The sequence below is a fragment of the Fistularia commersonii genome, chromosome 8 (genome assembly GCF_037954325.1).
Source record: "Fistularia commersonii isolate RoL2024-O1a breed Wild chromosome 8, RoL_Fcom_v1.0, whole genome shotgun sequence".
NCBI classification, from domain to species: Eukaryota; Metazoa; Chordata; class Actinopteri; order Syngnathiformes; family Fistulariidae; genus Fistularia; species Fistularia commersonii.
Genome location: NC_141291.1, coordinates 18,636,543 through 18,663,739, shown reverse-complemented (window position 1 = coordinate 18,663,739; position 27,197 = coordinate 18,636,543). Strand labels below are relative to the sequence as shown.

Sequence of the window (27,197 nt, the reverse complement as noted above, 5' to 3'; positions counted from 1 at the left end):
GCAAAGCATCCGTGTGGTCTGAACTCACCACAGTGGACATGTTTACCTTCCTGCATGGACGGCCCAGCCTCGGGGAAGTGGGTGAGGTGGGGGGTGGGGGTGGGGGGGTCTACTGGATTACTTCTTTGGTTATGTATTTCATCATTTTGGGCTGGAGGCCCACACAGAGAGCAGATGTTCTTCTTTTCATCTACAGGGGACGTGGTCCTGTGGTTGTTCTTCCCCTGAACCTCCTCCTCTGGGTCGATGTTTCCCTCCCCGGGTCGTGTTGGTGTAACATTCAAGTCTTTGAATGTGACTACATCTGATAACCGAGGCCTTCCTTTCCAAGGTCACGCAGGGCCTCCCTTTTGGCCCAGAGACCCTCATTCAGGCCTCCCTCGATGTGGAATCACAGCTCTGCGCTTTCAGGATTCTAAAGATCAGAACGCAAACACTCCCCGGGTAACAGCCCCTGCCTTTTCTGGTTGTTTGCGTCTTTGCAGGCTGTTTGTGTCCTCGGCTCCGAAATCCGCAGCGGCATCTTGTCTCCGAATGTCCACACGGATCAGGGCTGAGTGACCGAGCCCTCTGCTCCTGCCTCAGAGAGGATGTGTGTCAGGCGGCGTGATGCGGTGCACGCGGCGACGGGGAATTAATTCGGTAACGATCAACGCGCTCGTCTTCGGTCTGTCCCATGGCGTCCAGCGATGGACCACCACAGTGCGGGTTAGGTCGCTCTTGAAAATGGAAGTTTGATGTTCCCGGGAAGGAGGATCCAGCCCTTCATGCAGTTTTTGCTGCAAAGGGTCGGTGGGATATCAAGTGAAACGGACCTGATAGTCGTGCGTGTTTTTGCACAAATCGTCTCTCTGACACCGATTACTCTGCCTCTGGAGGACAGACCAGGCTGAGAACATCAGGGCTGTCTCCAAGTATCTGTGCCTGGGTTCCAGGTTGGGATTGGTATCAGTATGTGTCCTACATTTCAGGTGACGCTTCAACAGCAGGCACTCACAGGAAGTTAGATCTTCTCCTGCTGTGGATTCCAGTGTGAAGACCAAGCGTTGTTGGACCTGGCGGCTTTCAGGGGACAGATCCGTCCTACAAGGATGGCGGTGTTGGTGAACGTGAAGGTCTGGAGCTGCCCGATGGCCTGGGCTCGCGGCCAAACAACAACAGTTGTTTGTCAAATCTGGCGCTCTGCTCGTCCTCTTGTCCAGGAACCTCCCTCGCATCAAGGTCCGCTTTGTATTCCACATTGTGGTTGCGTGGTGCGTGACCCCCCTGGCGCTCGGTGTGCCGTGCCGTGCCGTGCAGGGCCGACTGCAGCTCAGGGCGTCCCTGCTCCCGCGCTCCTCCTCCGTAAGCCATGCATGCTCCAACAAGAGGACTTACATCTCATTATTTTTACCCTACTTAATTTGGGCACTGCATCCTCCCCCATCCATCTCTCTCTCTCTCACACACATGCACACATGCACAAACACACATGCATGCACACACACACACACACACACACACACACACTTTAACCTCTGCAGCTCCACAGGCTGCAGCAGCCTGCGGAGGGTGGGGGTGGGGAGGGGTGCGGTGGGGTGGGGTGGGGTTGCTCCACCCCCGGGGCTCTCGCTCACTCTTTCTCATTTGTCACTGCCTCCAATACTTCTGTTTATCTTTTTTTTTTTCATTTTATGTGTTTTTAAATTTGAAATCCAGAGTTGGTCTGCCGCTTAATGGAGTGACGTTTAGCTGTGAAGCCAATAAGACTTCTTAGGTTACCGCAGTCTCCCTTATGTGTCAAACACACTGGTCCAGTTGATGCTTGCGCTCATGGGATGGTTGTCATGGATGCGGGTGTCCCCAGCTGGCATCCAATCATCTCCTCCCCTCATCAGTCCATCAGCATTCACAGTCAAAAGTGAAGATGTAGTTGAGAGGATCTGCTGACCCGCAGCCGGTAGACGACAGCAGGTAAACGCTGCAGCCGACTAAAAGCGGAAGGGGTATAGAATAAAGATATACCTCGTCAGGATTTAGCTTGGGCAAATGCTTTTGCTCTTGGCTTCCAGCGCAAAGCCCACACAAACGCAGCTGATCAATAGCTCTCCCAATACGAAGGGACGACCAAAAGAAACCACACGGCTCGGAGCCTCCTCCCGTCTCCCTCCTGCACCTACCGCCGCTCTCGGTGTCCGTTAATAGAAATTAGCTTATCAGTGGAAGTCGTGAGGATTTTGGCTGCTGTTTTAACGCCGGCCATATCACAGCGCTATTTGCCGTGGAATGAGCTCGGTAAACACCTCGCAGGCGGGCAGAGAACACGGACGTTCCAGGCTCACCATGTTTTGGGTGTGATTTATTTGTTTTTATTTTGTCCACTGGGGGCGCATGTGGGTTGGCCATTTGTCAGGTATAAAAGGTGGGAACTGTTTGTTGTTGGTTTGTGTCCTACCCAGAATTGTGAAGGGTGTTTGACTGCTACGCTGAAGACACAGGACGCTGAAGCAGGCTGTAAAACGCTAAGTGCTATAGGCTACATTAGCTCATTTTCAGTTGGAACTTGGCTTGTGGATACTTTGCTTAATATGATGTATTGCATTCAGGTGGAATAAATAGATCACTCTTGATTCCACCAAAAGAATGTTTATTGGCGCTGAGCTTTCTGTCACAGAGAGTCGACAAAGCAGCAAGTAACTTTTGATAAGATCTAGCGCGCCAGCCCAGGCATCACAGGTTGCTAGTGACACCTGTGTTAGAACAGGACTCCTATAGTGCTCTTGGCGCGATCCTGGCCGAGCGCGGGCTTTTGTCCTCACCTTCGCCATCAGGACGGCCAGAGCTCAGGCCGGCAGGGGGCGTTCAGGAGGAGACGAGGGAGAAGCTTTTAAAGTCCTGGTCCTCCCAGCTAGAACCCAGTCGTTTAAAGTCAAAGTTGTTGATTTATTGCGTCTGGAAATGCACAGGTAGTTTTTCTCTCTGACAATATCCATACCTCCTCCAGAAAAGACCACCAGTTGAACGTTCCCATGTTCGCTCCTTGAACCTGTTTGATATTTCTCCTCTGTGCCGCCGAGCCTCGGGGCCTCTCACCGGCGGCTCCTCCTCTGCTCTATCCCGCTTTGACGTGAAGATGGAAAGCAGAGCATCTGTTTAACCCATCGCCGCTTTGAAGCTTTCTTCTCGATGTCGGTCAGGAATGATGTTATCAGCTGGAGCGGCAGGTCAGCTCCTGATTAATGCGGGCCGGATGATGTGGGTGTTCGTTGGTGTAATCAATTGATTGGAACAGCCCACTCGTCAACCACGCATCACAGCACAGCTTTACCGCGGACGTTCCTGACCAGGCTTACTCATTTACCTCCGATAACGTGACTGTTGGAGAAGCGGCAAGCTGGATAAGGAGTTCTCCTGGTCCTCAGACCAGGAGAAGGTCCTCAGATCTCAGACGGCTTGATAGCCTAGCATCGGGAACATGGCCCTCTATCTCTTCAGTGGAGGTAGCCTGTGGAGTCCATCCCCTTGGAACCGCATCCGCAGATTCTCCATCCTCAGAGCTGTACTATCTCCCGACTGCCGTTTGGAAAGGGGAGTTAGGTTTTTCACCGCCTCCTCAGAAACCCAGATGTCCGCGGACTCTGCTGCAATTCCAGCCTTCGCCAGGGCCTGGACCCCAGCAAACTGCAGCTCTGGATTACAGTGGGATGGCATCCCGCTAGCTGGGATAGCGTCCCGCTAGCTGACCGGTTTTGTGATTGTTTTCTTTGAAGACTCTGTGCAGGCCTGAGCTCCAGACCTTCTCAGCCCGCAGCAGCTGTGGTTACCTTGTCTTTCCTCTTGCCACATAATTGCTGCTCCTTTCCCAACTCTGCATGAGGCTTTTGTTGCTGCGGTTTTCTGTCCCACTCACGTCCGCCGCCTTCATGGCAGTTGGGATTTTGGAGAAGTTGTGGCTGAAGATGGCCGACTGCGTCACATGACTGTTTCACAACACTGTGGTCTGTGTGTGTGTGTGTGTGCGCGCGCGCACATGCACAGGCAGCAAAACAGTGACGTGCCCAAATACACAGGAGCATACCAGTTCTAGGGAGGCGGCTCAAGCGGTAACATCCAGAGTTCCTCCTGCAGCCGAGGTCAAAGGTCCCAGAAGGTTCTCTCGGAGCAGCCTTCGGACTCAACCCGCCGAGACGGAGGAGTTGCGGCGAGTGCTTGTTTCTGAGTGGTGCTGCGCCGAGGTTGGCCCATGTGTCGATCACATGACAAGCTGCAAAGTGGCAAGCGTCCACTACCCTCTCGCCGTTCTATTTCTGACATGCCTCTTACTCACAGAGCAAACTCGGAGCTTTGCGTGACTCCCGAAGATTTGGTGCCAAAGCAAGTGGTTGTAATTTGTGGCCTCGCCATGTCCTTGCACGGTAAACACTGACTAAGAGCTCAGGAATCTTTAGAGCTATAAAATAATTGTAGGTTCCTCCCATAATGCCCAGGGTGTGCGGCTCCTTACCTCAGCCCTCTCAGTCCCATCTCCTTCTCGTCTCCGGCCCCACTGTCAGTTGACCGAACGCCTTCTGCGGCCTGTAGTAAGCCACCGGACATGAAGGTTAAACGACGATTGACACGAATTAAAGCTGCTCCGGATCGAACGGACTTTTCACACCCTGAAGAACAGGCAGCTGGTTTTAGGATTGACTTTATGACAAGGTAGCCTTTGAACGGTTGATGTTCTTAAGAATAGTCACCCTCATCGTGAGTATAAGTCTCCGCATTTCCACACAAAGTCTGGCATTTACAGTGACCACCAGCGGCGTCCCGTGGTCTGTCAGTTCAGAGTGATGCCAGGAAACGAACACCCTCCCTCAGGTTGCTGAAACAGCAGATCTGAAAATCTGGAGTTGCGAAAGAGATCTAACTGTGTCGGTGGGTCGTTTTGGCCGGTTTGACCAAGGGATGGTTCCTGCGTGCTCGCTTAGGCCAGCGGCAATCAGAAAAGGGACAAAAAGATACTTCAATCGGTGTATTGACATGACCTGGGGGGGAATCTGCAGAGCGGAGTGTCTTTGAGGCACTTCTTGTGATATTTAGTCTTGGGTGTTTTGGGGAGCTTGGATTGCGCCACTTGAACATGCTCAGATAATGCTGCAGTCATAGCTAATAATGGCTAGGCTAACAGCTGACAACATGTCACGCTGGGACCCGCTCACCTCGGTTTATCTCCAAAGCTTTCATCTGCAACTTTTTGCAATTGTCATCACACGGCTGCTTCATCCTGGAGGTCCAGATCAGCCAGGGTCTGATTTCCAAGTCTAGGCCTCAGAGCTTGCATCCCTCTAAAGTTGTCTTAGTCACCAGCTGGGTTGGTTGCAAACCCCCGCTGAGATTACAGCCAGGTGCTTCAACATCTGGAGCTCCACAACTCCCAGGCCTCTGAGAGAATGTCGTACAACGGGAAAGTTGAAAGCTGCCCCTCCTATTAGAGCGAGCTTTCATCTCCCTGGAGCTTCACGCTGTCACGAAGAAGGCAGAGCCAAGCCATATAATGACCATATAGAAATCAAAGGGCATCTGTATGCTGCCGTGTAAACAAATAATCTGGAAAAAGCGGCCCCGAGACCCCAGACAGTTAACGCCGCTAATCACATGGCTGAGGAGAACTTCTGAGGCCTCCCTGAAAAGCACCTGCTCCCATAAAACCCCAGTCCTCGGGCTTCCTGCTACCAGAGCAGAACGAGATGGTTTCCGTCACGTTATCGGGTTTTGGCCTCGCCGGGTTTTGCAAGAAGCGGCGTGGTCCAACAGTGGACACCATCGGATGCATTGAAATCACCTTCCATCCATCCAAAGCTCCTCCAACCTCCTTCCCCTAATTCTGACACTTGTGGAAAGAGCTCAGTCATGACTTAATAACGCAAATATTATGTTTAATGTTAGCATGCTCAAGTAGCCGCGATCGTCCAGCTGGTCCAGGCTGTTCCTTCTGACCTGAAGGGTGTGAGATAATTAATAGAGGCTGCAAGTTTGGCTGGCAAATATCCTGGAATAGATATGACCGGGCTTGTAGTCAATCTCGGGCTTATTCCTAAAAGTATAAAGCCCGCGTGCCTGTAAGTACGAAATTACGGCTGGTGCTGCCCACTCCCTGGAACGCCGAGAGCCCAATGTCAATATTTGATTGAGATCTGAAGGTCCAGTTAAACTCCTCTGTCAGCAGGCCCATCTCAAAAGCGCTTTCTCTTCTCTCAAGCTCGTTTGCTTTGCTTTTTAATTGCCGATTGTTTCATACATCACTTTGGAAGAAAATGATCTACGACTCGTATTTAAAATATCCTCCAGAGATAAACGTTCAAACACCAAAAGCGCAGAGCTGAACAGGAACAAAATGCAGTGTGTGTGTGTGTCCTATGGAAACAGCTGTGTGAGGGTAAACTCAGTGAAAGCTGTGCTGGGCGTTACACAATACAGACTGAGTTCACCGCAATCTAAAAACGTGTCGCTCCTCGTGTCGATCCCTGACTCGGGGTTGTCAAAACTTGTTGATGTTGCTGCTGGAGATACTCGAATGCTGCCAGAGCTTTGGAAGCGGGCTCCTTGCAGTGTATCAAACCGCCCCTGTGTGTTGGTTTACCCGCCCGGCTCAGTTTGAGGGTCCAGTTTCCGTCAACGGGCTTCCCGGGAGGACTGGTTCCGTAGTCCCTCCTGGATGGCGCCGAGCAGTGCAGCTGACCGCCACCGGTTCAGCGTGGAAGGGACAATGTCCTATCGGCTTCGGAGAGAGCGGCATCCGCTACACTTTCTGTTTGAAACCTCTTTGAGGACAAAACCTATCCAAAAGTGTCCAGCTGGTTTTGAGACCCGGACCTCGGGTGTCATGGAGTCGCTCCTCTTGGTCCTGAGTCTCGTGGGGTTTTTCCCAGTTGAATGTTTTACTCGGGAAAATAAACATTATTTTGAAGCGGGCGCATTCTGATGTTCAGCTCCAGGTTGTTTATGTCCCTCGGTCTCCTCAGTCCCGTCCTGTTGCAGATAACCGGCTCCCGTTCGCCCTCCTGCTTTTTCATCTGCCCCTCATTCTCACATTAGTCCAGTTTTGTCTAAATTCATCAGATCCTGCCTGTTCCCTTCGGAGCGGTCTGGTATGATTTCAGTTCGTAAAGTCTGCCAGGACTCTGCTTTCAAGTTCATTTGTGCGTCTAATAACCCTCGCCACCCTTCCGGCTCCAGGCTGATATTCTGTATTTCGTTCCGTCTGCTTCCACCGCACTCCACATTGCCTCCGCTGGCTGACGCCAAGAGAAAAGACAACGAGCTGGATTAAGTACCTTCAGATTAAGGCTTTGGAATAAAAGCCTGTGAGCGAGTGGGCAAAAAAATCCCCAGACTGTCTGATTTCAGCTCTCCACTGTTCAACCCAGAGATGTGTTTTATTGGACGGCCATGACGGAGGAGGCCCACCACGGAGGTTGGGTTGGCGTCCCTGTCTTGATCCTGGGGGGTGGACGCCGCTCACCGGCTTCCCTTTTGCCAGGTGCAACTCCTGACAAGCTTGACCTCTGGTCTCACCACTCTTCAACTCTGAGATCAGTCGTGTTCCTCAGCAGTACTTTGCTCCAAACCAGACCTGCGGTTCAGACCTGTGGTCATTCCCGTGGACGATGGACGGTCTCAAACCGACCCTACCCTCATGTTTACTTCTGGGGGCCAGAAAGTCTAAGGTGACCCCAAGAAGCCCACCAAGGCCAGTGAGTGAGTGAACCCCATGCAGAAGGGCCATGTTTCCCATGGCACCACAATGACAGACCTCCTGTAGATGTGCCAGGGAAGAGGACTCTGATGTAAGGTCCCAGATAAAACAGCATTTTATCTGGCAATCGTCTGCCGCTCGGCTGTAGAGAAAGGTAACCCTGCCGGTTTGGGCGAGCAGAGACGTGAGAGGAAGTCTTCGGTGTCAGGAACCATTGTGGAATTGTGTTTCCCACCAACCCGAATGCCGAAAGAAACACCCGGACCCACCGTGACCCACTGGGGCAGCCAGAAGTCTGGAGGGATCAAAATGATTAGAAGATAAAGAAGGAACAACTCATATGTTTTGACAGAAGGTTTCCCGTCTGGGCCCCAGTGACTTGCCTGGATGTTCCCTCATTATGAAACAACCAGAGCCTGGTACGTAAACCAGAACGCAGATGGAATGTTGAGCAACAACCAAGCGGTTCAGGCAGAGACTTGTCCTCGCTACCTTCAAGACCTAAACGGGAAATACTGATTTCATCTCCTCTGCACGGGTTTGTTTTGTTACGCTCCGAGAAGATCGGTCGTTACGCCTACCGACGTTACCTACGATCTATCAGCGGCATCGGGGTTTCTGTGGAAGAGAATGAACATCGTCACCTTTTCAGTGCACTCCCTCTGACCTGTCACTCATAGCAGCAGCCCGAGTGCCACGTTGACAGGCGTGTTGTCACAAAGGTCCTGCCCTGTGGTGCAGGAGTCAGGCCTCTTCCGTCATGCCTTGTTGTGACACATGACTGCTGCCACCAGAACCTCCCTGCTTGATGAGGTGCTAAGCAACAACAGAGCAACGGAGCTGCTTGACCTTTAATTTCTCCCACTTCCTCTTTGCCGTATGGCCCACATCTGCGCTTTCCTTTGCTCCCCGTTACTCATGTTCTTACCATATCAACGCCGCCTACCGTTATCTGCAATGCTAAGCTAGTTAGCAGAAATGAGAATCGATCGACGGGTGTCGGTGATGCCGCCGGATTGATAACTGTTTGCGGATGAGAAACGCGAGTCATCTCGTCCGTCGCGGATCCCGAGCACATCATCGGGAGAACATCCCGACGCCGCGGCGAAGACCTTTTGCTTTTATTTGACATGTTTTAAAATATGCTTTGAGTTAAGTGTTTGCATGCGTGGGCGTGTGCATGCGTGGGTGGGCTTCTGAAGAGAGGACAATAATGGCACAGGATTTGAGGAGATGAAGGCGAGCAGTTCGGAAAAAAAAAAAAAAAAAGAAAAAGAGAGGGAGAAATCAGCCTCGGGATTGTTAGTCGGGGAGCGTGAAGTTCCTCCGGTCCCCGACGCTCCCCGATGCTCCCTGACCCTGACGTGACTCCGCCGCACTAAAGGTCACGGCGACTTCCGCCCGTCTTCCCCCGGGGACGGAGATCCGCGACGGTCCTCCACGAGCGACTCCGCGCCGGGCGTGAACCCAGATCCCTTCCTACCTGCTTGAACCCCCCGTAGAGCTGTGGAGCTTCCCGGTATTCCTGTCTCAGGAGGAGAACCTCCCTCTCCTCCCCCACACTCCTCTCCGCCTCTGCGGAATTACTTCCATCTGGCCTACTTTCCGCCCTCACTGTTTATCAACTTGTTCACTATATGATGGGTTTTTTTTTTTTTTTTTTTTTTTTTTTTATATCTTTTCTCTGAAACATCTCCAAATGTTCCCCCTCCTAATCCTTTGTGGAATTTTTTTTTTTTTTTTTTTTTTTTATCTCATCCCCGGTTTGTGGAGCTTCCACTTCACGCTCAGCCCGTTGTCTTTGTGTGTTCCCACCTCTTTCCTCAGATCTTCTGGTGTTTTCTAACACGTCTGTAGCAGCCGGGGTCGCGGCGCTCCTCCGCGCCTCCCGTTTTCACCTCAAGGGCTCGGCCTTTGCTCTCCCCGGACAGAGCTCCCGAAAGCCTGCGATTTCTGCCCGACTGATAATCGTGCGGAGCGGGGAAATGAATAATACATTTTAGCCAAAAGTGGACTCGGAGAAGTATCGGAGCACACCTATTGTGTCTCCGGATGAAGTTCCGGCACCGCATTTCCCGTCTGGCATTCCGAAGACGTCGATCGACCTCCGGCGTGTTCTTCTTGAGGGTCAGCGTTATCTCACCCCGCTGGTCCGTGCGCAAAGTGATAAATGCAGCTCTGCCCCTAAAATGAGACCCCATCCACCCCAGGTCATGTCCGGTATCGACGAATGTCCGCATGGAAATGTCCCATCCGGATCATAGGTGGAGGCGGAGGAGGTATCCTGAGATTTCCCGAGTACGAGAAGGCCGCAGAAGGAAGCGCGGCGTTTTCTGACCAGTGAAATGATTTGCCGTGAGTGTGTTTCCAAAGCGTCCCGTCGCTGCGCCGCCTCAAATCAGCGTAATCATCTCATTAACGGTGCACTGGGACAAAAACACCCTCCAACATCGTCAGTCAAGCAGTGCTAACGCAATTACAATTATTGCCTCAGAAAATGCCACAGACACCACCGTGCGTGAGGCCCTCTCCTCAAAGTCCACTGTTTTTCCAATCCGATGTCAACAGTGAGAAGATAAAAAACTACTCCCGGTCCGTTTATGTGAGACGGAAGATGGTCGGATGTCACCCTCTGCGCTCCTCCCCGGTCACGTGGTGTCTTAACCGCGTTGTGACATCATGACCGTGCGGCGGCAATGCATGAATGCATGAATGTCCTTAGCGGTCCAGGCGTGCGCTTCTCAACATGCAAACAAACATGCTTGAGTCACTGTGGTGGCTGGAAGCTCTGAGATCACGCTCCGCATTCACACCGTGACACACGACTCGGACATCCCATCAGAGGCACCGTCGCCGTGACGCCACGGGCCGTTATTGTCACCCGGCCTCTCCCGCCCGCTCCACACACATGCAGACGTGGATTCGAGTGTGAACGTGGGTTCAGAACGTGCACGGAAGCCTGACCGCTGCTCGGTTCCTCCATGAAAGTGCCTGACCTGCCTGCCGCTCCGAGCGAAAGAACAGGGAGGGATTCATTTTCCAGGGTCATTTTTAAGGGTGGAGACAACATTCGATAATATTTTTGCAATACAATGTGATTTGTTTTCTATTTCTCTCACACACACACACACACACACACACACACACACACACACACACACATACATATATCTCCCAGCCCTTGTGTTCTTGAACAAAACAACAGAGAAAAATTAACTGCGTTGGTGTGACAGAGCTGCAGTTTTAACAAACACCTCGTGTTCTTCAGTGTGCAAACACACACAGGGTGGCTGTGGTAGTAGGGCAGTGCAGAGGTGTGTCTGGGTGCCGCAGGTGTGGAGTGTGTGCTGCAAAATCGGCCGTCCATTTCCTGTTACAGAGTGAGGTTGCGGTGGGCCGAGCCCGTGCCGAACAAAGCGGCCTGGTTAATGGTTAACCGGAGTTTCTTCACCTTGGCCTGAAGTCGGGTCTGGAGCCGAAGGTCCCATCAGGGTTTGGGAGGCAGCGCAGCACCGATAGGAAAACCCGACCTGTGTGTGTGTGTGTGTGTGTGTGTGTGTGTGGAGGACGGCGGCACCTCTCTGGTTAGCGGCGACCGGGAATCGGGATCCTCGTGCACCCGGAGTGCAGCGCGGTCCCCACGAGCAGCTGCAGCAGGACATCATTAGGGATGAAACGCTGCGCTCTCCTTCTCCATCAGAACGTTTCACGTCACACGGCGGGACGTTTTGGCAGCTGCCACCTTGACCTCGTGCCTCTGGGCCTCAAGCTGTGATGACGTCAGGCTTTGTCAAACCTACCAGGAGGCTGACGCAAACATGGAGCTCAGAACATCATATGACTACTTTGATGGTTCTCCCCCCCCCCCCAGTACTCCTTCCACCCCGACATTGAGAATAAAGTACTCCTGTAGCCGAGTACATACGGCGATCCGTAGTATCCTAAGATGGAGGCTCCAGATGGGTTGGACTTCGTGCATGAATGCGATGAGCAGTTTGGATTCGCCCTCATCTCCCTTCAGCTCTGTTCATTCTGGACTGTGATAATATTGACTCTTCATTTGGACCAGGAAACGTGTTCATGTTCAGGAAGGACCTCACAGGTTCGAACTCTTGGCCCTCAGCTCTGCTGGAGGTCAGAGGTCAGAGATGCGGCAGCTCCGGACCCCGGGGGGGTTCGAGGCCGGAGGCCGTCTTAATGTCAGTGCAGACAACATCCCAGGGCTTGGCTGGAGGGACCTGGACTGAAGGGTTTCAGCCCCCCTCCTGTCATCCACAACAAGAAGTGCCTACCTTTGTCCAGATTTACTGTTGTGACTCGGAGGCATGAGGCATGTCGGGCGGGTTTGGAAGGAGAAGTTAAATATTGACCCAACCTCTTTCCCAGGTCATCAACCTCCTTGGTGCCTGTTGTTGGAGGACAGCAATCTTATCCTCTTTGTAGCAAAAGAAAGGAGGCTCTGAACTCCAGCTTTGACTTTTCCCTCCTGACACAAATACCAGCAGTTGGACGGCAAGCAAACAGGCCGGGGTAAAGTCCAACCTCACGGCGAGAGGAACCGGTCTCCTGAAGGCCTTCACACACCAACCTCCATCCACCAGCCGGTGGATTGGACTCAACCGTGTTTGATGTTCCAAAAGCCAAAGTAAGGGACAGCCCGTTGAAATGAGAAGCCGGCGTCTAACTTTCATTTCTGTTTCTGTTTCTGAGTGAGCCAATGTCTTGTGGATTCATTTCAAACGAAGTGGCGGGGCGGTTCGTCACGCTCGACCTGCTTTCCGGACGCTCGATATTTCTCGTCGTGGTTCGAGGATGCGGGGTTCTCGCTTTGTGCCTCTAACGCGTGCTCGGCGCTGGCCTAGAAACCGGACACGTCCGCGCACTGCAGCCCTGCTGTCACTCAAGCTGCCCATTACATCGGCCGTGACATTTAAAGTTGGGCGAAGAAGGCGGACAAAGTGCCCTTACCTCCTCCGTACAAGGCCTGCAGTGGAGCCCCCATGGAGCGCGTGTGGATGAGTGTGTCGGTGTGTGTGGTGACTTTGGCCAGACTTGGTCTGGCATAAGGACAGCTGTCACATCTCCAACCTGTCACATGCGGCGCAGAGGAGACGCCAGAGGCCGGGGCATCGGGAAGACACAAGGACGGACACAAGACAGCGCCGCTGCCATGTTGTGCGTCCGTGTCGCCGTGCGTTTGAAAGGGAGAGGGAGCAGAAGAAGAGGGTTGGTGGCCACGTGGACGGCTTTGTCCCGCAGGCGGCCTCTAACCTTGATGTCTACGCGCTTGTGCACACTCTTCACCCGCCTTCTCAAGTCCAGTCCCTGAGCAGCTGAGTCACATTCTCCTAGGGGACGTGGTAAACAGCGCTCCGTCGCCGCCCTCGTCCCCGCAAGACGCCGCCCTCGTCCCCGGCTCCTCTGACCGAGGCCGTCTCTGAGCTCATCCCCCCCCCCACCCCCGATGAAGAGCTCTTCATTAAGGTCCCGCCCGTGGCCCATCCGTCTGTTGACGTCCCACTTCCCATTAGCCGAGGCTCCACCGCGGCCCCGCTAACCGTCCTGCCGGGTGTTTATTTGTGAGCAGACGGAGCAGAGCGCTCGTGCACCTCGGGAGGCGAGCTTCCTCTCCGCCTCGCTGTGTGGATTTGCACCCAAGACTCAGAGCACTGGTGCACTCCTCCACCGTGTCCTCCGGCCGGTCCAGTTTGAGCAAAGCAGAAAAACCCCGGCCCGCCTTCTGACCCGCCATCATACACCAGGCTCTCAGATCCTCTTGTCAGATCTGGTCTTTTCTGGATCAAGCTGATTTGATTGAGCGAGCAGATTTTGGTCAACCTGGATCGCACCAAAGAAATGAGTCGTACTCCGCCGTGGATCTTCTCCGAGGAGGTTTCTCCTCCACCCACTGAGCCACAGTTCCCTGGGCGCTGTAGTCAGCAGACCGGGGTGTTCAATTAGCAAGAGGGCCTGATTGGATGGAGGGCGCCGGTTCCACTTCGCCTCTGTCTGACATGTATGGTGGTCACGACTCCTCGACGGGCGCCGGACGGCGATTTTAACAAATGGGTGACTTCAAACCATCTGTAAGACATCTGATTAATGAAAGGAGCCTCCGTGGGAGGAGGAGGGCGGCCGGCGTGTCTAATGTGGAGCCTCGCTAATGACGGCGGGCCGGTCCACGCCACGCTCCAGGAAATGCACAGATTAGAACCTCCGAGAACGGGGAGCCGAGCTCCTGGCGGCCTCGGCCTCACACACCATCCCATCGGTGCTCCCGGCTGCCATGAGGTCTCCGGCTGCAGCTGCTGGAAGCAATGCACCATGAAACCATGCAGATGTTTCTCCTGGTGTCTTCGCTCATCTCCTCTCCTCCCACTCAATATTTGAGGAAGAGAACACTTGTTGAACCAAGAGTGTGTGTGTGATAGCACTTATTTTACATGGAAGGAAGGAAAGCAAGATGGATGGATGGATGGATGGATGGATGGATGGATGGATGGATGTAAAGGCATCTTCATAAGACCACACTGGTTTTGAGGAAAAGCGGCCATATTGTCCTCTGGAGTGTGTGGCCTGAAGGACAGGACAAGTCTCTGAAGAAGAATGAATGTAATGCTCTCTTAGTGCATGTTTCTTCTGGACCTCTGGTCAGCAGCTTCGACCCGGTGAGACATCTGCACAGGCAGGTCCAGGGGAGTGAAGGCTCGGCTGATTTTTTTGTCTGCTGGACCGTTTTTATCTTCCCTCTGTGTTTGTCAGGACACGGCGCTGGACCCCGGAGAAGATGTGGCCCTGCTGTCAGTGAGCTTCGAAGATGCCGAAGCCACGCAGGTCCTGCCGAAGCTCTACCTTTCCCCCAGTGTGGAGCAGTGAGTACACCCCCCCCCCCCCGTCTGGTGTCATCAGGTGGAAAAGTCAGTCTGGACTGGAGCTGTTTGCAATTTACTGGAGCTGTCTGGGGTTACCTTCATGTTCTGATGTCCATGATACCAGTAGATGTTGGATCTCCATTATCAAGGTCGGGCTTCAGATTGGCACGGGATCTAATCCAGCATCTTTGAGAGTGTTTGGAAGGGTAAAACCTGACGCCAGGTTTGGTCCCGTCGGCAGTGGAACCTGTGTTAAAGGTCACCGCGGTGTGTCTGCCTGTGAGAACACACACACCTCCTGCCGGGTGGAGGGAGGCTTCCATGAGCATTCAGTGGGATCCTCAGTGGTTTCCTCAAAAACAATGAGAAGAAAGACTCTGCTCTGCTTCAGATGACTGCTGTCTGCAGATGGAGTGTGTGTGTGTGTGTGTGTGTGTGTGTGTCTCCATCCTTGTTGTGTCTGGGTAGATTTGGTGTGCACGTATTCATTTGTCAGCTGTTGTTCTGCTCCGGTCTGCTGATGGACGCGCAGTGTGTTTGGACTCGTGCACGCCGTGGAGGTTCTTGCGTGAACGTATGAGTCTGTGTTATGTGTTTGTTGCGTGCTGCATTTGAAAAAAGGCCGTTCCACGAACACATTCCATGCATGTGTGTGTGTGTGTGTGTGTGTGTGTGTGTGTGTGTGTGTGGGCACGCGGGCTTGTGTGTTTTTGTGTGCTTGTTTTTGTGTGTGTGTGTGTATGTGCGCCAGGTATGGGCCCACTCTGACCTCAGGGCCCTACGGTCCAGGCTCTCGTGCTCGGAATAATCTGATGTTTATTTACAAGCACACGCCCCGTCGCACCAGGTTAGCGGACCTCTGCTCTCCTCCCCTGGACTCCAGCACTCTTCCCCTCCCGCCTCCTGTCTGACCGCGTTCCCTCTTCATCCTCATCCTCATCCTCAGTTGTAACTCCTCGGCTCCGTTCTGCTTTTTTTTTTTCTTTTCCGATAATCCTTTCCTCATCTGTCTCAGGACATCCTCATCCCGGTTTTGCAGATTATTCCAGTCTTCTGTGATGTGTGTGTGCGCACTTTCAGCGTTATCACAGATTCATGCACCTTGTGAACAACGTATAGGGTTGACGATAAACAGACCAAAGGTCACCTCCTCCTCCTCATTAGTTACAACATTCAAATCTGAGTTTTCTATGTCGGAAAAACACCTCGAATCCTCCCACCTATATTTGCCGTTCCTCCTTCCTGTCGTCGAACCACATGCCGAAGGTCACGGTTGTTCCGCGCTAAAATCCACCCGGGTCATTTCCGAAATGGAAAGTAGCGATCGCGCGTCCGTGTCACGTCGGTGTGTGAGACTGACCTTACCGAGGCTGGAGACCCAACCGAAGCTTCAGCGATGCTGGAACGTGTGCCGCCGATGCGTGAGGGGGTGGCTTTTGAGGGAGGGGCTCCGCGCAAACCGAGGTCTACACCTTCTCCGGCCCCGTGTTCCTCTGCGGACGGAGTAGGTCCTGTCTGCCTCCGTGCACCTTCCTGTCAGCTGTGTGGGAGGGCGTTAATTCATGACCCCGGGCGCAAACGTACGTCTCCCGCGCCGTCCGTTCGTCGACAAAGATTGCATGTGTGCACGGGTTCGCGCTTGACCGCGTCTGCATTGCGCCCCTTAATTTAACTCGTGAACGCGCGCGTTGACAACCTTTTACCGCACGTGTTTATGCAGATCCGCTCGCCCCCCCCCCCCCCGCGTCATCGCCGACCCTCCCTGCCCGGCCGCGGCGCTGCCCATTAGCCCCGCATCGGCTCCGCTGAAGAGGAAGAGTCATTTGTCGGCAGCTCGCCGCCACATTTCTCTTGTTTTTGACAGACGGCGATGTTGTGCATTAACCCTGGCCGCCGCAAATGTTCCTATAATAGGAGAATGAAAGCCACGTCAAAGCGGCTTTGGAAATTGTTTAAATCACTTGGAGCGTCTGCAGGCGCCGGGACCGCCGTCACTTCCCGGGTCGGTTCCGTTTGTGACCCCGGTTCGGCTGACGCGCTCGTCATCCTCTCCCTCCCCGGGTCGTCTGTCTCTTTTTATTCATTTTCCAGTTTTTAACTCTTGTCTCCTCGGCCTTACCTCCGCCCCCCCCCCCCCCCCCCCCCTTCCCTTATGTCTCCGCACGTCTGCAGCCCGTCTCCTCTCTCTCTTTCTCTCTCTCTCTCTCGCTCTGCTTCTCGATCGCTCGCTCTCCTCCGCCGATCCCTCTGGCTGATCCTCAAAGGGAAGCCAGAGAGTGAGTGGGACTTGAAAGCGAGAGGAGCCTGTTCTCCAGCAGCAAGGTCGTCGCCGGCTCCTCTCGCACAGAGCAGGAAAAAGGCAGCACACTTGACACAGCGGAGGGGAGAGCTTCCCCTCTCTCGGCTTCTCTCCTCCCCCCCCCTCCGCCTCTCCGCGCTTCTCTCCCATCATTCCCGAGCTGTTTGATATCTCACTTTTATTTCGTTTCAGCAGGGGCTCGAGTCTGAGCGCGGCGAAGAGCGCCGGTAAAACCCCTGAGCTACAGCGCTCTACCTCCACTCCTTCCTTCCTTCTGCCTTCAAACGCACCATCACAGCGGCTTTCCGCTCCGCGCAGTGGCAGGAGGAAGACGAAGAGATGTTGAAAGACCCTAACTGACACCCACGCCTCCAGCGCTAATGTAAAGTGTTGTGCACGGACCGCCTCCTTGATGGGACGGATCTGCTGCTCTTTCTGGGAGCGTATCGATCACCAGGCTCTAATTCTGGCTGCACCTGCTTAGCATTCAGCGCGGGTTATATAACGCCTCACAGGCCCCAGAAGAAGATCTGTAGTGAGAAGCATGATGGTAATCTCACCAAAGATATGCAATCGGTAATGGAAGGAGACGTTTATGAGATGTAAAGGAGCGTCGGTTGTGGAGGCGACCGGGCCGGAAACCGCGGAGGAGATGAAGACGTCAAAATGATCGACTCCGGAGGGAGTCCGTCCCTTTAGAGCCGGTCTCCGCCGACCTCACTAGGAGACCCTTCCGGATCTTCAAGTTCTTGTTTGTCCTCTCCACCGGCGGGGTCTTCTGGGACATTTCTGTCCTCGCGCCTCGAAAGGCCTGGCTCTCTCTCTTCATCAGTAGGAGGGATGCAGACAGGTGACGATGGCCCTCGTTTTCTGATCCGGTCCGACGTGGCCGAGATCGTCGGAGCGGAGCCCGGCTTCGGACCGGACCCGTCGCTTGTCCGTTTGAGGCGCGGCGTCGGAAGGAAGCGGACCCACGGCTCTGCTCACTTTGAATTCTCCTCCACCTGATGGTCGGAGCCCATGAGAGGAGCCGGATCCGTCTGCGCTTCCCCCAGAAAACCTGCTGCCGTGCATGAAAGGATGGAGTGGGCACCGTCTCTGCCCCCAAAGCTCCGTCAGCAGCCCAGAAAACCCAACGCGCACAGACAGTTTGAGGCTGCGGTGCACTAATGTTTGTGTATCTGCATTTGCCTTGAGGTGCCGGTGTGTGTGTGTACGTGTGTGCGTGCATGTGTGTGTGTGTATGTGCAAGCGTGTGTGTGTGTGTGTGTGTGTGTGTACGCGCCTGTGTGGGTGTTCACTTTGAGCGTGTCCCTTCTCCAGGGTCTGTAGAGGTGTTTTATAGCTTTGAAAAATGCTTGTATTTGATAGGGTGTTTCTGGGCTTTGTGAACATCTCCTGGTCCCTCCGTGAATTCCATCACGCCGTGGATGTTCGGCTGCCGCCGAGCTTGAAGCGTCTCCTCCTCTGTCCAGACTGGGATTCTTGTGATCGCCTGTCCAATGAAGGTCGGATGTCCATCCTGAGCCGCCGAGGTGGAACCCATCTTCCCGTTTCCTCATCCGTCAGCGGTGACACAAATCGCCAACAGATCTCGACCCCAACTGCGATCCAGCAGCCAGGAGAAACCGCTTTGGTTAAAAGGGAGGGAGGAAGGATGGAGGATCTTGCTTCTCCACAGGACCCTGCTCCTCAGGCCACCAGGAGACCTCCTTGCCAGATCCTTGGAAACCCTTCATTTCCAATCAGTTTCTCTCAAGATCATTTCACGGATTCTGGGATCTTTTTCATCCATCTCCCTCTCTCTTTGGGTCTGTCTTCTTAGCTCATCCTGGCTCTGGAGTATCACTGCATGTCACACACACACACACACACACACATACAGACGGCGCAAAACACCACATAATCAAGCGCATCCCTGTCACACACATACCTGAGTCACACAGGATAATTTCTCTGCTTGATGAAGTCACAGGCAACCCTGTCATTGCACATGTGTGTGTGTGTGTGTGTGTGTGTGTTCTACTGCTACTGTAAATATGTCATACAGTAGCCGCCTTGCTCAGAGGGTCGTGTGAGTCCACTGCTCGGTGTGGTGACTCCAGAACGTGTGGGTGGTGTTCAGAGCAGCGTCACCGGTGGAGACGGGGTTCTTCAGGGTGACGGTAGAACACCATCACGTCGAGAATCTGGTCCGTCCCCTCAAGCTCCAATTAGTAGGTATCTTGAGCCTCAGATCAGTCCGAAGACCAGCCGTTGAAGGCTGACGTTCTTCTGGTTTGAAGACTTTGGCAAGCAGATGTTTCTTCCACCGGCCTGCTCCTCAGCCCCACCAGGGATCCTCTTATCTGTAATGGACAAAGAGCCATTTGTGGAACATCTACTGCTACCTCTAGCAGGTGCATCCTGAGGAAGCCCTGAGGAGAACGTGCAGGTTAATAAAAATAAATAAAAAGACTAGTAATTTATCCTTTATTAATCCCACATGGGGAAATTCCTTCTCTGCATCGAAGCCATCACGGATGAGCCATGAGCAGTAGGCTGCTGAGGGCTTCGGCGTGTCGCTCAACAACTCTCGGACGCTCGAGGAGGAGCCGGGAATCCGACCGGGAAGGTTCGCTTCCGAGGACGACGGCTCCGCGTCTTGGGTTCATGCGCGTGTTCTTGTGCGTGACGGACCGGGTCTGAAGGGGTCCGTCAGGCGGACGCCGTCCCCTCGGGTCTCTTCGCGCCGGAGCTCCTCCTCGGCCCGCCGTTACATCACCCGCTATCTTCCGTATATGCCGCGCGGTGAGACCGAGGTTCTGATGGTAACCATGACAACCAACATCCCTCACCTTGAGAGAGCAGGCGTTTCACTGAAAACAGGAGTTTGAACTCCCCCCTGTTCTCCACCTCCACAGACCTCCTCCTCTCCACGGGCTGGAGGTAGACTGACGGGGCGGCCGCAGACGGCGACGCCCTTCCGCCCGCCGTCCTCCATCTAATAAACATCTGGACGTCTGGGCCGAGTTGCTCCTCGGCTAACGGTCCAAACGCCCGCCGCAGCTCCCGGTGATTTGAGAGAGCAGCGGCGGGGATCCGTCGGCCGCCGACAAAGACGAGCGGCGAACGCGGCGGCGTGCGTTTTGTCCCGCTGTCCACATTTCCATGTGAAAGCTGTGGAGCTATTCTTAGAGCTGTGGGAGGAACGAGGGGCATCGCTCACATTTGCATGTTGAAAGGCTTCTCCTCATGGCTGCGAGGCCTCTCCTCTCACACGTCTGTTGTCGGCGCACAGACGCACGGGATAATGCAAATGATGCTCGCAAAGCCTCTTTGGAGGGCTCACAATGGAGATGCCTTCACGGCGGGTTGTGGCGCTCCTCCGAAAAGAGGACCTCGCTGATGTTCGGTGGATTCGTCGGGTATCGCGGTTCGGGTGCGACGAGCCACCGGAGGCGACGACGAGCTCCATCTCCCCCGACCTTCTCCTGACACCTGTCCCTCACAGCGAGGGGGTTTCCGCTCGTTCCCACGGCTCCGCCGCAGACTTCAGGCTCCTCTCGGGATTCGGCCCGTCCGGCGCAAACCCGGGAAAGGTCTCTCGATGTCGCCCGCTCAGGACGGCACGGCGTCACCTCCACGTTTCTGTTTGCCCCCTTCCCCCCCTCCCAGGACCTTCTGATGGTTCGAGGAACCCCCCGCAGGAGGTGCTCCCGAGCGCCGCCCGGGCAATGACATAAGAGCCCGGGTAAACTGCGAGCGTCCGGCTGGAAGGAAAGATGAAATGAAAATAGAAAGCGGCGGAGGAAAATGCGCCTCTATGTGAAAAATGAGCAATAAAAGGCAGTAAGCGGCTCCTCGGGACCTCTGACCCGTCCTCGGGGTTTTCCCTCGTATTCGCCCCGGCCCGGGAAAACTCAGAGAGCGACCGCCGCGCTCGGTTAGTCATCGGGACGCTGCAGCAGATTTCCTGATTATACAAGCGTACACTAATCACTAATGGAGCCGCGCTGAAGACTGAGTCAGGAGCACGTCAGAAGAATAAATGTCGGAGTGAAGGAGAATTGGGGGGGGGGGGGGGCGGCGCCACGTCTTTGCCTTTAATTCAACAAGTTAAGCAGATAGAAGTAATGAGCTCCGCTCTGAGCTCTGATCCAGGAGAGCGGATCCGGCGTGGATCGGTCTTGACCCTGTCCTGTGTCTGTCCTCCACACAGCGCCCTCGGGGGCTCCTCTGCTCTCCACATCCCTGCATTTCCCAGCGGCGGCTGCCTCATTGACTACGTCCCCCAGGTCTGCCAGCTGCTCACCAACAAGGTGAGTGTCTGCCGGGGCGAGCTGCGCTTCAGGTACTACTAGTTCTGCTACTATGAGGGCTACTAGTTCTAGCGCAGGCGTCGGCAACCCGCATCTTTACACTGCGACTCCGAGTGGCTTGGGAAAATAAATGATAAATATTTAATTGAAGTATATTTCATTTGTGTTAATTCCTTTTTTTTTTAACTTTTAGTTATATTATAGTTAAATATTATAGTTAAATATTAAATAAAAATTATATTTATTATTTTTCGCCGCTTAAAATAACGTCACCTTCGCGGAAGCCGGTGTACCCGCCAGCCGGTAAAGTCCTGATTTGCGGATGCTGTGCGCAGAAGTTCAGGAGCAGAAGTCCCATAAACCAGGTAAAATAAATATTTATGAAGATATTTTGCCAATATTTATTTATTATTGTTTACTGACACAGTGATTTTTTTCCCGATTTATTTTTAAAATGAAAAGCTAAACGCTCTGAAAGCCCAAAGCTCAAAATGAGTTCATTACATAAATAAAATTTAATTTTCTCTGTAACACTTTGTGAATTTCAGAAGCAACACACTACACACTTATGTATAAAAAGTGTAAAGGTAATAAAAAGCAATATATACAGCGGTACCTTCATTTTAGACGTCAAAAAGTAATCGCGGCTCCCAGTGTTTTCTTTTCCGAGGAAACCGGGTCCAAATGGCTCTTTGGGTGTTACGGGTTGCCGACCCCTGCTCTAGAACTAGCGCTACTTCCGCCATGGTTGTTTATTTTTACTGCCACGCAGGTATTTGTTATTGTTTGTTCGTTGAAGCCACAGATTCTGGGATCACGCGGTGCCTGATGTTCTTCAGCCTCGGTGCAGCTCAGCTAGTGTCTGATGACATTTGCCTGTGTGTGCCTTCTGTGTGTGTGTGTGGTCGTGTGTTCGTGCACGTGTCGCCTGTCTGCTGGCGTGGGTGTTCTGGCCAGCCTCCAGAGAACATCTGAGCGCTGCTTGGTCTCCACAGGTTGACAGGTAGCTCTGCAGTGCAGACGGGATGGAATACCATTTTTCCTGGGGACAGAGGACAGCCTCACACACACACACACACACACACACACACACACACGGACTGATGCATAGATATCATGCATCCAGATCGATCTGTAGTTTGGGTCCTCCGGCAGTTCCTTGTCCGACCTTCTGATGGGCATCCAGGACCAGGAGCTGCTCTCTCAGCCACCTCATGAGCGTTGTGGAGGTGACATGTCCGAAGGTCACGTCGGCGGGCCGATCAGTTTAGATCATCCAGAGAAGAGCGCGAGAACCTTCAATTCATTTCCAGCAGAACATTCGCCCCTTGCTCGTCGGTCATCGGTCTCCAGTCTGGATTATACCTGATACTGGTGGAGCTGATCATCTCTCGGCTCTTCTGCACAAAGGTTTCATCATATGTTCCGTGATTTCGTGTGATCTCGGCGCTTCGTTCAGACATGAAGTTCCCGGAGGAACAACGCAGTGATCACTTGGGTGGTGCGTCTTGTTGTGGAAAATCCAACGAAGAAGGAGGAGCTCTTGATTTCTTCGAATGCGCTTCTAGACACCAGATGTCCAGGGAGTCTTTAATGAAGGGGTTGTTTGGCCTCGAGTCAGTCAGGCTGTTAACCTCCTGAGGAACTAGCCAACAGGTGGCATCGGACAGGAGACGTGCTGCCCTACGCCGAAGGGATGTCCGTCAGCGCTCCATGGTGAGGGTAGACCTTTGAAAGTAACACGCCTGCTCTGTGGACCTCACATCATCTCCTTCCTCTCAGGAGCCCAGGAACGCAGACCAGTGGAGACTGAAAGCCATCTGCCCTAATAGCAAAGCTTGAGAGGTGAAGGAAACCTGCAGGGAGAGCCTCCGGAGAAGCTCCCCTCCACAGGGACAGACGGACAGCGGACGTCTTCAGAAAGAAATACCCGAATAAAAGAGCCACCACGCTTGACGGCCGCAGGCTAGGATGGTGAAGGATGTAGAATGCTGGTTATGGAGGAGCTACTACTAATTAATCCTAGGAGAGCCAGGACTTTGAGGAGCCTAGATACTTGGGGTGAGAAGATGTGACCTGCACTGAGTAGATCACCAAAGGTCCAAAAAGCTTACATCCTCAGTGTCTCCTGCCTCCTGAGATCTGACCGAGCATGAGGAGCTTCGGAGGCTGGGTGGAATTTGAGCCGCAGAAAGGGAAGAAGCCCAATAGCAGGTCCTTCATTCTAAGCGGGGAAAGGAGGGGTGGCGTGAACACGTGACACGATGCATTTCTTCATCTTGCAGCAGGAAGCACTTCCGGTGGGGTTGCGACACACACACACGCACACACACACACACACACACACACAGTTAAGCAGCCTTGTGTGCAGGCGGCTTGGAATGCCTGCAGGGCCACATCAACCCAACACACCGCCAGGGGAAGGGCCGGGCTCTGAAACCTGCTGGGCTGGAGGTGGGAAATCCTGTCTCTGCATGGGCGTGAAGGTTCAGTAAAGCATAGTTCCTGTGAGATGTGCACACACACACACACACACACACACACACGCAGTGTGGCTAAATAAACCGGAGCTTGAGTATGCGGCCTTGCAGCTTTTCCAAATGCTGCATCGCTGCCTCTGCTGTCCTGTGGAACCTCCCTGATGGGCTGCATCTGTAGGAAGACCTCGCACAGGAGGCTGCACAGATAAGACCCCTCCCAACACACACACGTGGCAGCACACATCGCACATAAATGTCCAAGGCTGAGTCTTGGTTGGACTAGATGTTCTTTCTGGACCTTAGAGACAAAGACATGGAGCTGGAGCTTCACTGCATGTTGTATGTGTGGCGATACAGGAGACCACTGTGGTAGTAATCACACTTGTATGCTCTAACTTATCCTTCTAGCAGGCCTGGTCCTCTTAGAGCCTTTCATTGACTCTTATCAGGTATCTGCTCAGATAGAAAGTACAATTCAATGTGAATCTGGAGTCTGAAGAGACGGTACAAAGGCATCATGGTGTTCAGGAGATAAGGGTCTGCTTTTCAGAAACATTCAGATCATAGCTAAGCTATGGTTCCCGTTTCGGAACCACTCCCGCCCAGACGAGGCCCGTTTGCTCGGAGCCAGCGTGGCAGCCCTCTGTCAGCCTTTCCAAGGCCTGTCCTCTAAAGCTCAGAGGGTCAGAGCGGCCACAGCTACATACGGAAGCTAGCTCGGGTAACAAGAAGTGATAAACAAGGAGGTGAATGATCCTAATTCATGGACAGCTGGTCCAGAACTGTTCCTCAAGATACCGCAAAGGAAGTAGAAGAAGACCGTCTTTGTCCCAGTGACGGACTGGACCGTTTAACCCATTTGGTTTGGGCTGATCTTCACCTGTTGATACCGACCTCCCGCTGAAAGAGCTGTTCGCTCACCTTCTGCACAAATGGAAACTTTTTGGTCCCAGACCTGTTGAGCGGTGACCCCTTGCTGCAGAGGACTGCTCGCAGCAGATGAAGAGAGAGGTGACCTTCATGGCCGAATGGTCGACTGCTCACTTCCCCTGCTGCCAATAACTGTTGCATGTCAATGTTCTCTCACGGGTCCTGAGTTCCCTCGTTCAACCCGCAGATAATCCGTTACCTGTCAACACGCCGCACGAGTCAAAGTCCGTCTCTGAATGAGGAGTATGATGGATGGATGGATGCCATTTGATGGTGGAACATTTCCGCTGTCCTTTGTGGACAGTGAACATCGGTCAAGCCGGACTCTTCTTCCGTCCGATCCTGAAAAGGTCATGTTCATGAAGGTGGAGGAAGTCAAGTTTAAGAGGGAACCAATGAGCAGCTGCATTGGAGGCTCTGGGTGAAGACCCCAAGTACCAAATGAACACACCCGACTTTTGGATGGCTTTTGGATCCCTTTGACGGCTCTTCGGTCCGACACAAAGATGGGTTGTAATTCCACTCTCGCCCTCTCAGCCGCCCGCCCGTCGACTGAAAACGATCACGAAATCCCCCGCCTTTGTTTGTTTCTGCCGACGGAGACCGTGTTGACATTCCGGGTCGGTTCACTAAAAGGCAGGGCCTCGTTCACAGCGGAAAGCGCAGTAGACCCCCCTGTCCTGTTCCTCAGAGTCAAACAATGAAATAGCCCTTCGGGTTGCGGAAAATGCTTCTAGGCGAAGAGAGTCAGTTGTAGTCGAGGCCCGACGTCTTCTTTCGGGGGTCTCACTGACAGAAGGTGAAGGTCTAGCCATCAGGTCAGCCACTCAAAAGGACACGTTTGTGTTTCTTCGTCCTGGACATTTAACCGAGGTCCAGCTGTCTGGCACAGTGTTTTGCTCGTAAGGTAAGGAGTTGCTCTGCTTCGTCCTCCTGCAGGTCCAGTACGTCATCCAGGGCTACCACAAAAGGAGGGAGTACATCGCCGCCTTCCTCAGCCACTTTGGGATGTGAGTAGACCCCAGACCGCCCGGGCCTCCAGCGGCCGCCGTCTCCGTCTCACCTGTCTGGTCTGTGTGTGTTGAAGGGGGGTGGTGGAGTACGACGCCGAGGGCTTCACCAAACTCTCTCTTCTCCTCATGTGGAAGGACTTCTGCTTCTTAGTCCACGGTAAGGAAGTCCCCGAAACACATCTTCTCGTTCCGGCTCGAACCCCTAACATACGGCCCTTTTCTCCTTCGCTCGGCCAGTGGACCTCCCTCTCTACTTCCCCCGAGACCAGCCAACCCTCACCTTCCAATCCGTCTACCACTTCACCAACAGTGGGCAGCTCTACTCCCAGGTGCAGAAGTCCTATCCTTACAGCCCGCGCTGGGACGGCAACGAGATGGCCAAGAGGGCGAAGTAAGCTTCCTTCTGTGATGCAGGATCAGGCTGTTAGTGGAGGACCTTCTAGTGTGACCTTCTAGTGCATAGCCGGAGGTGTCGCTAGCAGTGAGTGGACGGAAAGTGGGAAAATCACCATGGAGATGGATGGACGTTGTGGGGAGATCCAAAGATTTCCAACCAGTCCAGGAAAATGATTCGGTTGGATGTTCTGGACACAAAGGTCTCCATTTTTAGAGGGGCGTTCAAAGGAAGGTTTCCCGCCTTCACTCATTAGCGCACACTTGTCCTACTGCAAGTAAACGCAGCATTATTTGTAGCTGGTGGATGCTTTGATTCAGAATAATCATAATTAATGTTACTATTCAGTGCTTATGATGTCCTCTTTCCTCCTCTTTTCTCAGGGCGTACTTTAAGAGTTTCATCCCTCAGTTTCAAGAAGGGGCCTTTGCCAACGGGAAGCTCTAGTCAAGTGCCGGCTTGATGTGTGTGAATGTGAGTGTGTGTGTGTGTGCGTGTGTGTGTATGTGTGTGTGTGTGTGTGCGCGCACCAGTTTGACACAGCCTTCCATGGAGTTGGACCTCCAGAGTTCACCCTCACCATGCTGAATCACGTGAGGTTTTTTTCTGCCTTGTCGACCAACAGGAAGTTCTGTCATGTGTTTCCGTTCTGTCCGGTTCCAACCCAATAAAAATCTGCTTTCCAACGCCCTACCTTGTGTAATCCTGTGTGTGTGTGTTGAGTTTGTGGGTTTGAGCTGCTTCAAACTCCAGTGGGGAGGAGAAGGTGTGACGTAGCTACAGTGTGGAATGGATTCCCCCTTCAGACCTGCTGGCTGGTCCTCCTCACCCCGCGGAGATGATCCCCACAGGGCAGGAAATTGGTTTGCCTCCATTCCCTCCATGTTTGGAAAGCAGGAAGCTTGAGAGAGTTGTCTTCTGCGCGGGAACGTCAGGACTGCAGGCTGGAATCCTGTGAAAACAAAATGCACGGCTTCACAACAACATTCTTCTCACCAGGACCATCAGCTGCTTCCTGCTGTACACGGAAGGAAGGGCTTTGTGGAGCTGCGGGAGCAGAGGTCCACAAACAGGTGCAGCCACTTTTCAAAGGTGTGTGTTTGGAGCTCGTTCAGATACACAACCAATCTGAAGATCGCGTTCAGGCCCGTCCAGTCGGCTCGGCTCTTCGTCTCCCGCCAGAAGCTCGTC

At 53.4% G+C, this 27,197-nt stretch overlaps 1 protein-coding gene across 1 annotated transcript in view; it reads left to right on the top strand.

Annotated features, from left to right (window-relative positions):
* Positions 1–26,699, top strand: part of babam2 (BRISC and BRCA1 A complex member 2) — a 44,405-nt gene extending 17,706 nt beyond the window's left edge. The window contains exons 7-12 of the mRNA XM_086151520.1: positions 14,480–14,589; positions 21,090–21,189; positions 25,539–25,609; positions 25,687–25,769; positions 25,850–26,003; positions 26,390–26,699. Coding sequence (XP_086007646.1) covers positions 14,480–14,589; positions 21,090–21,189; positions 25,539–25,609; positions 25,687–25,769; positions 25,850–26,003; positions 26,390–26,453 — 582 coding nt within the window. The 3' untranslated portion in view covers positions 26,454–26,699. The remainder of the gene's footprint in view (positions 1–14,479; positions 14,590–21,089; positions 21,190–25,538; positions 25,610–25,686; positions 25,770–25,849; positions 26,004–26,389) is intronic.
* Positions 26,700–27,197: the final 498 nt, after the last annotated feature.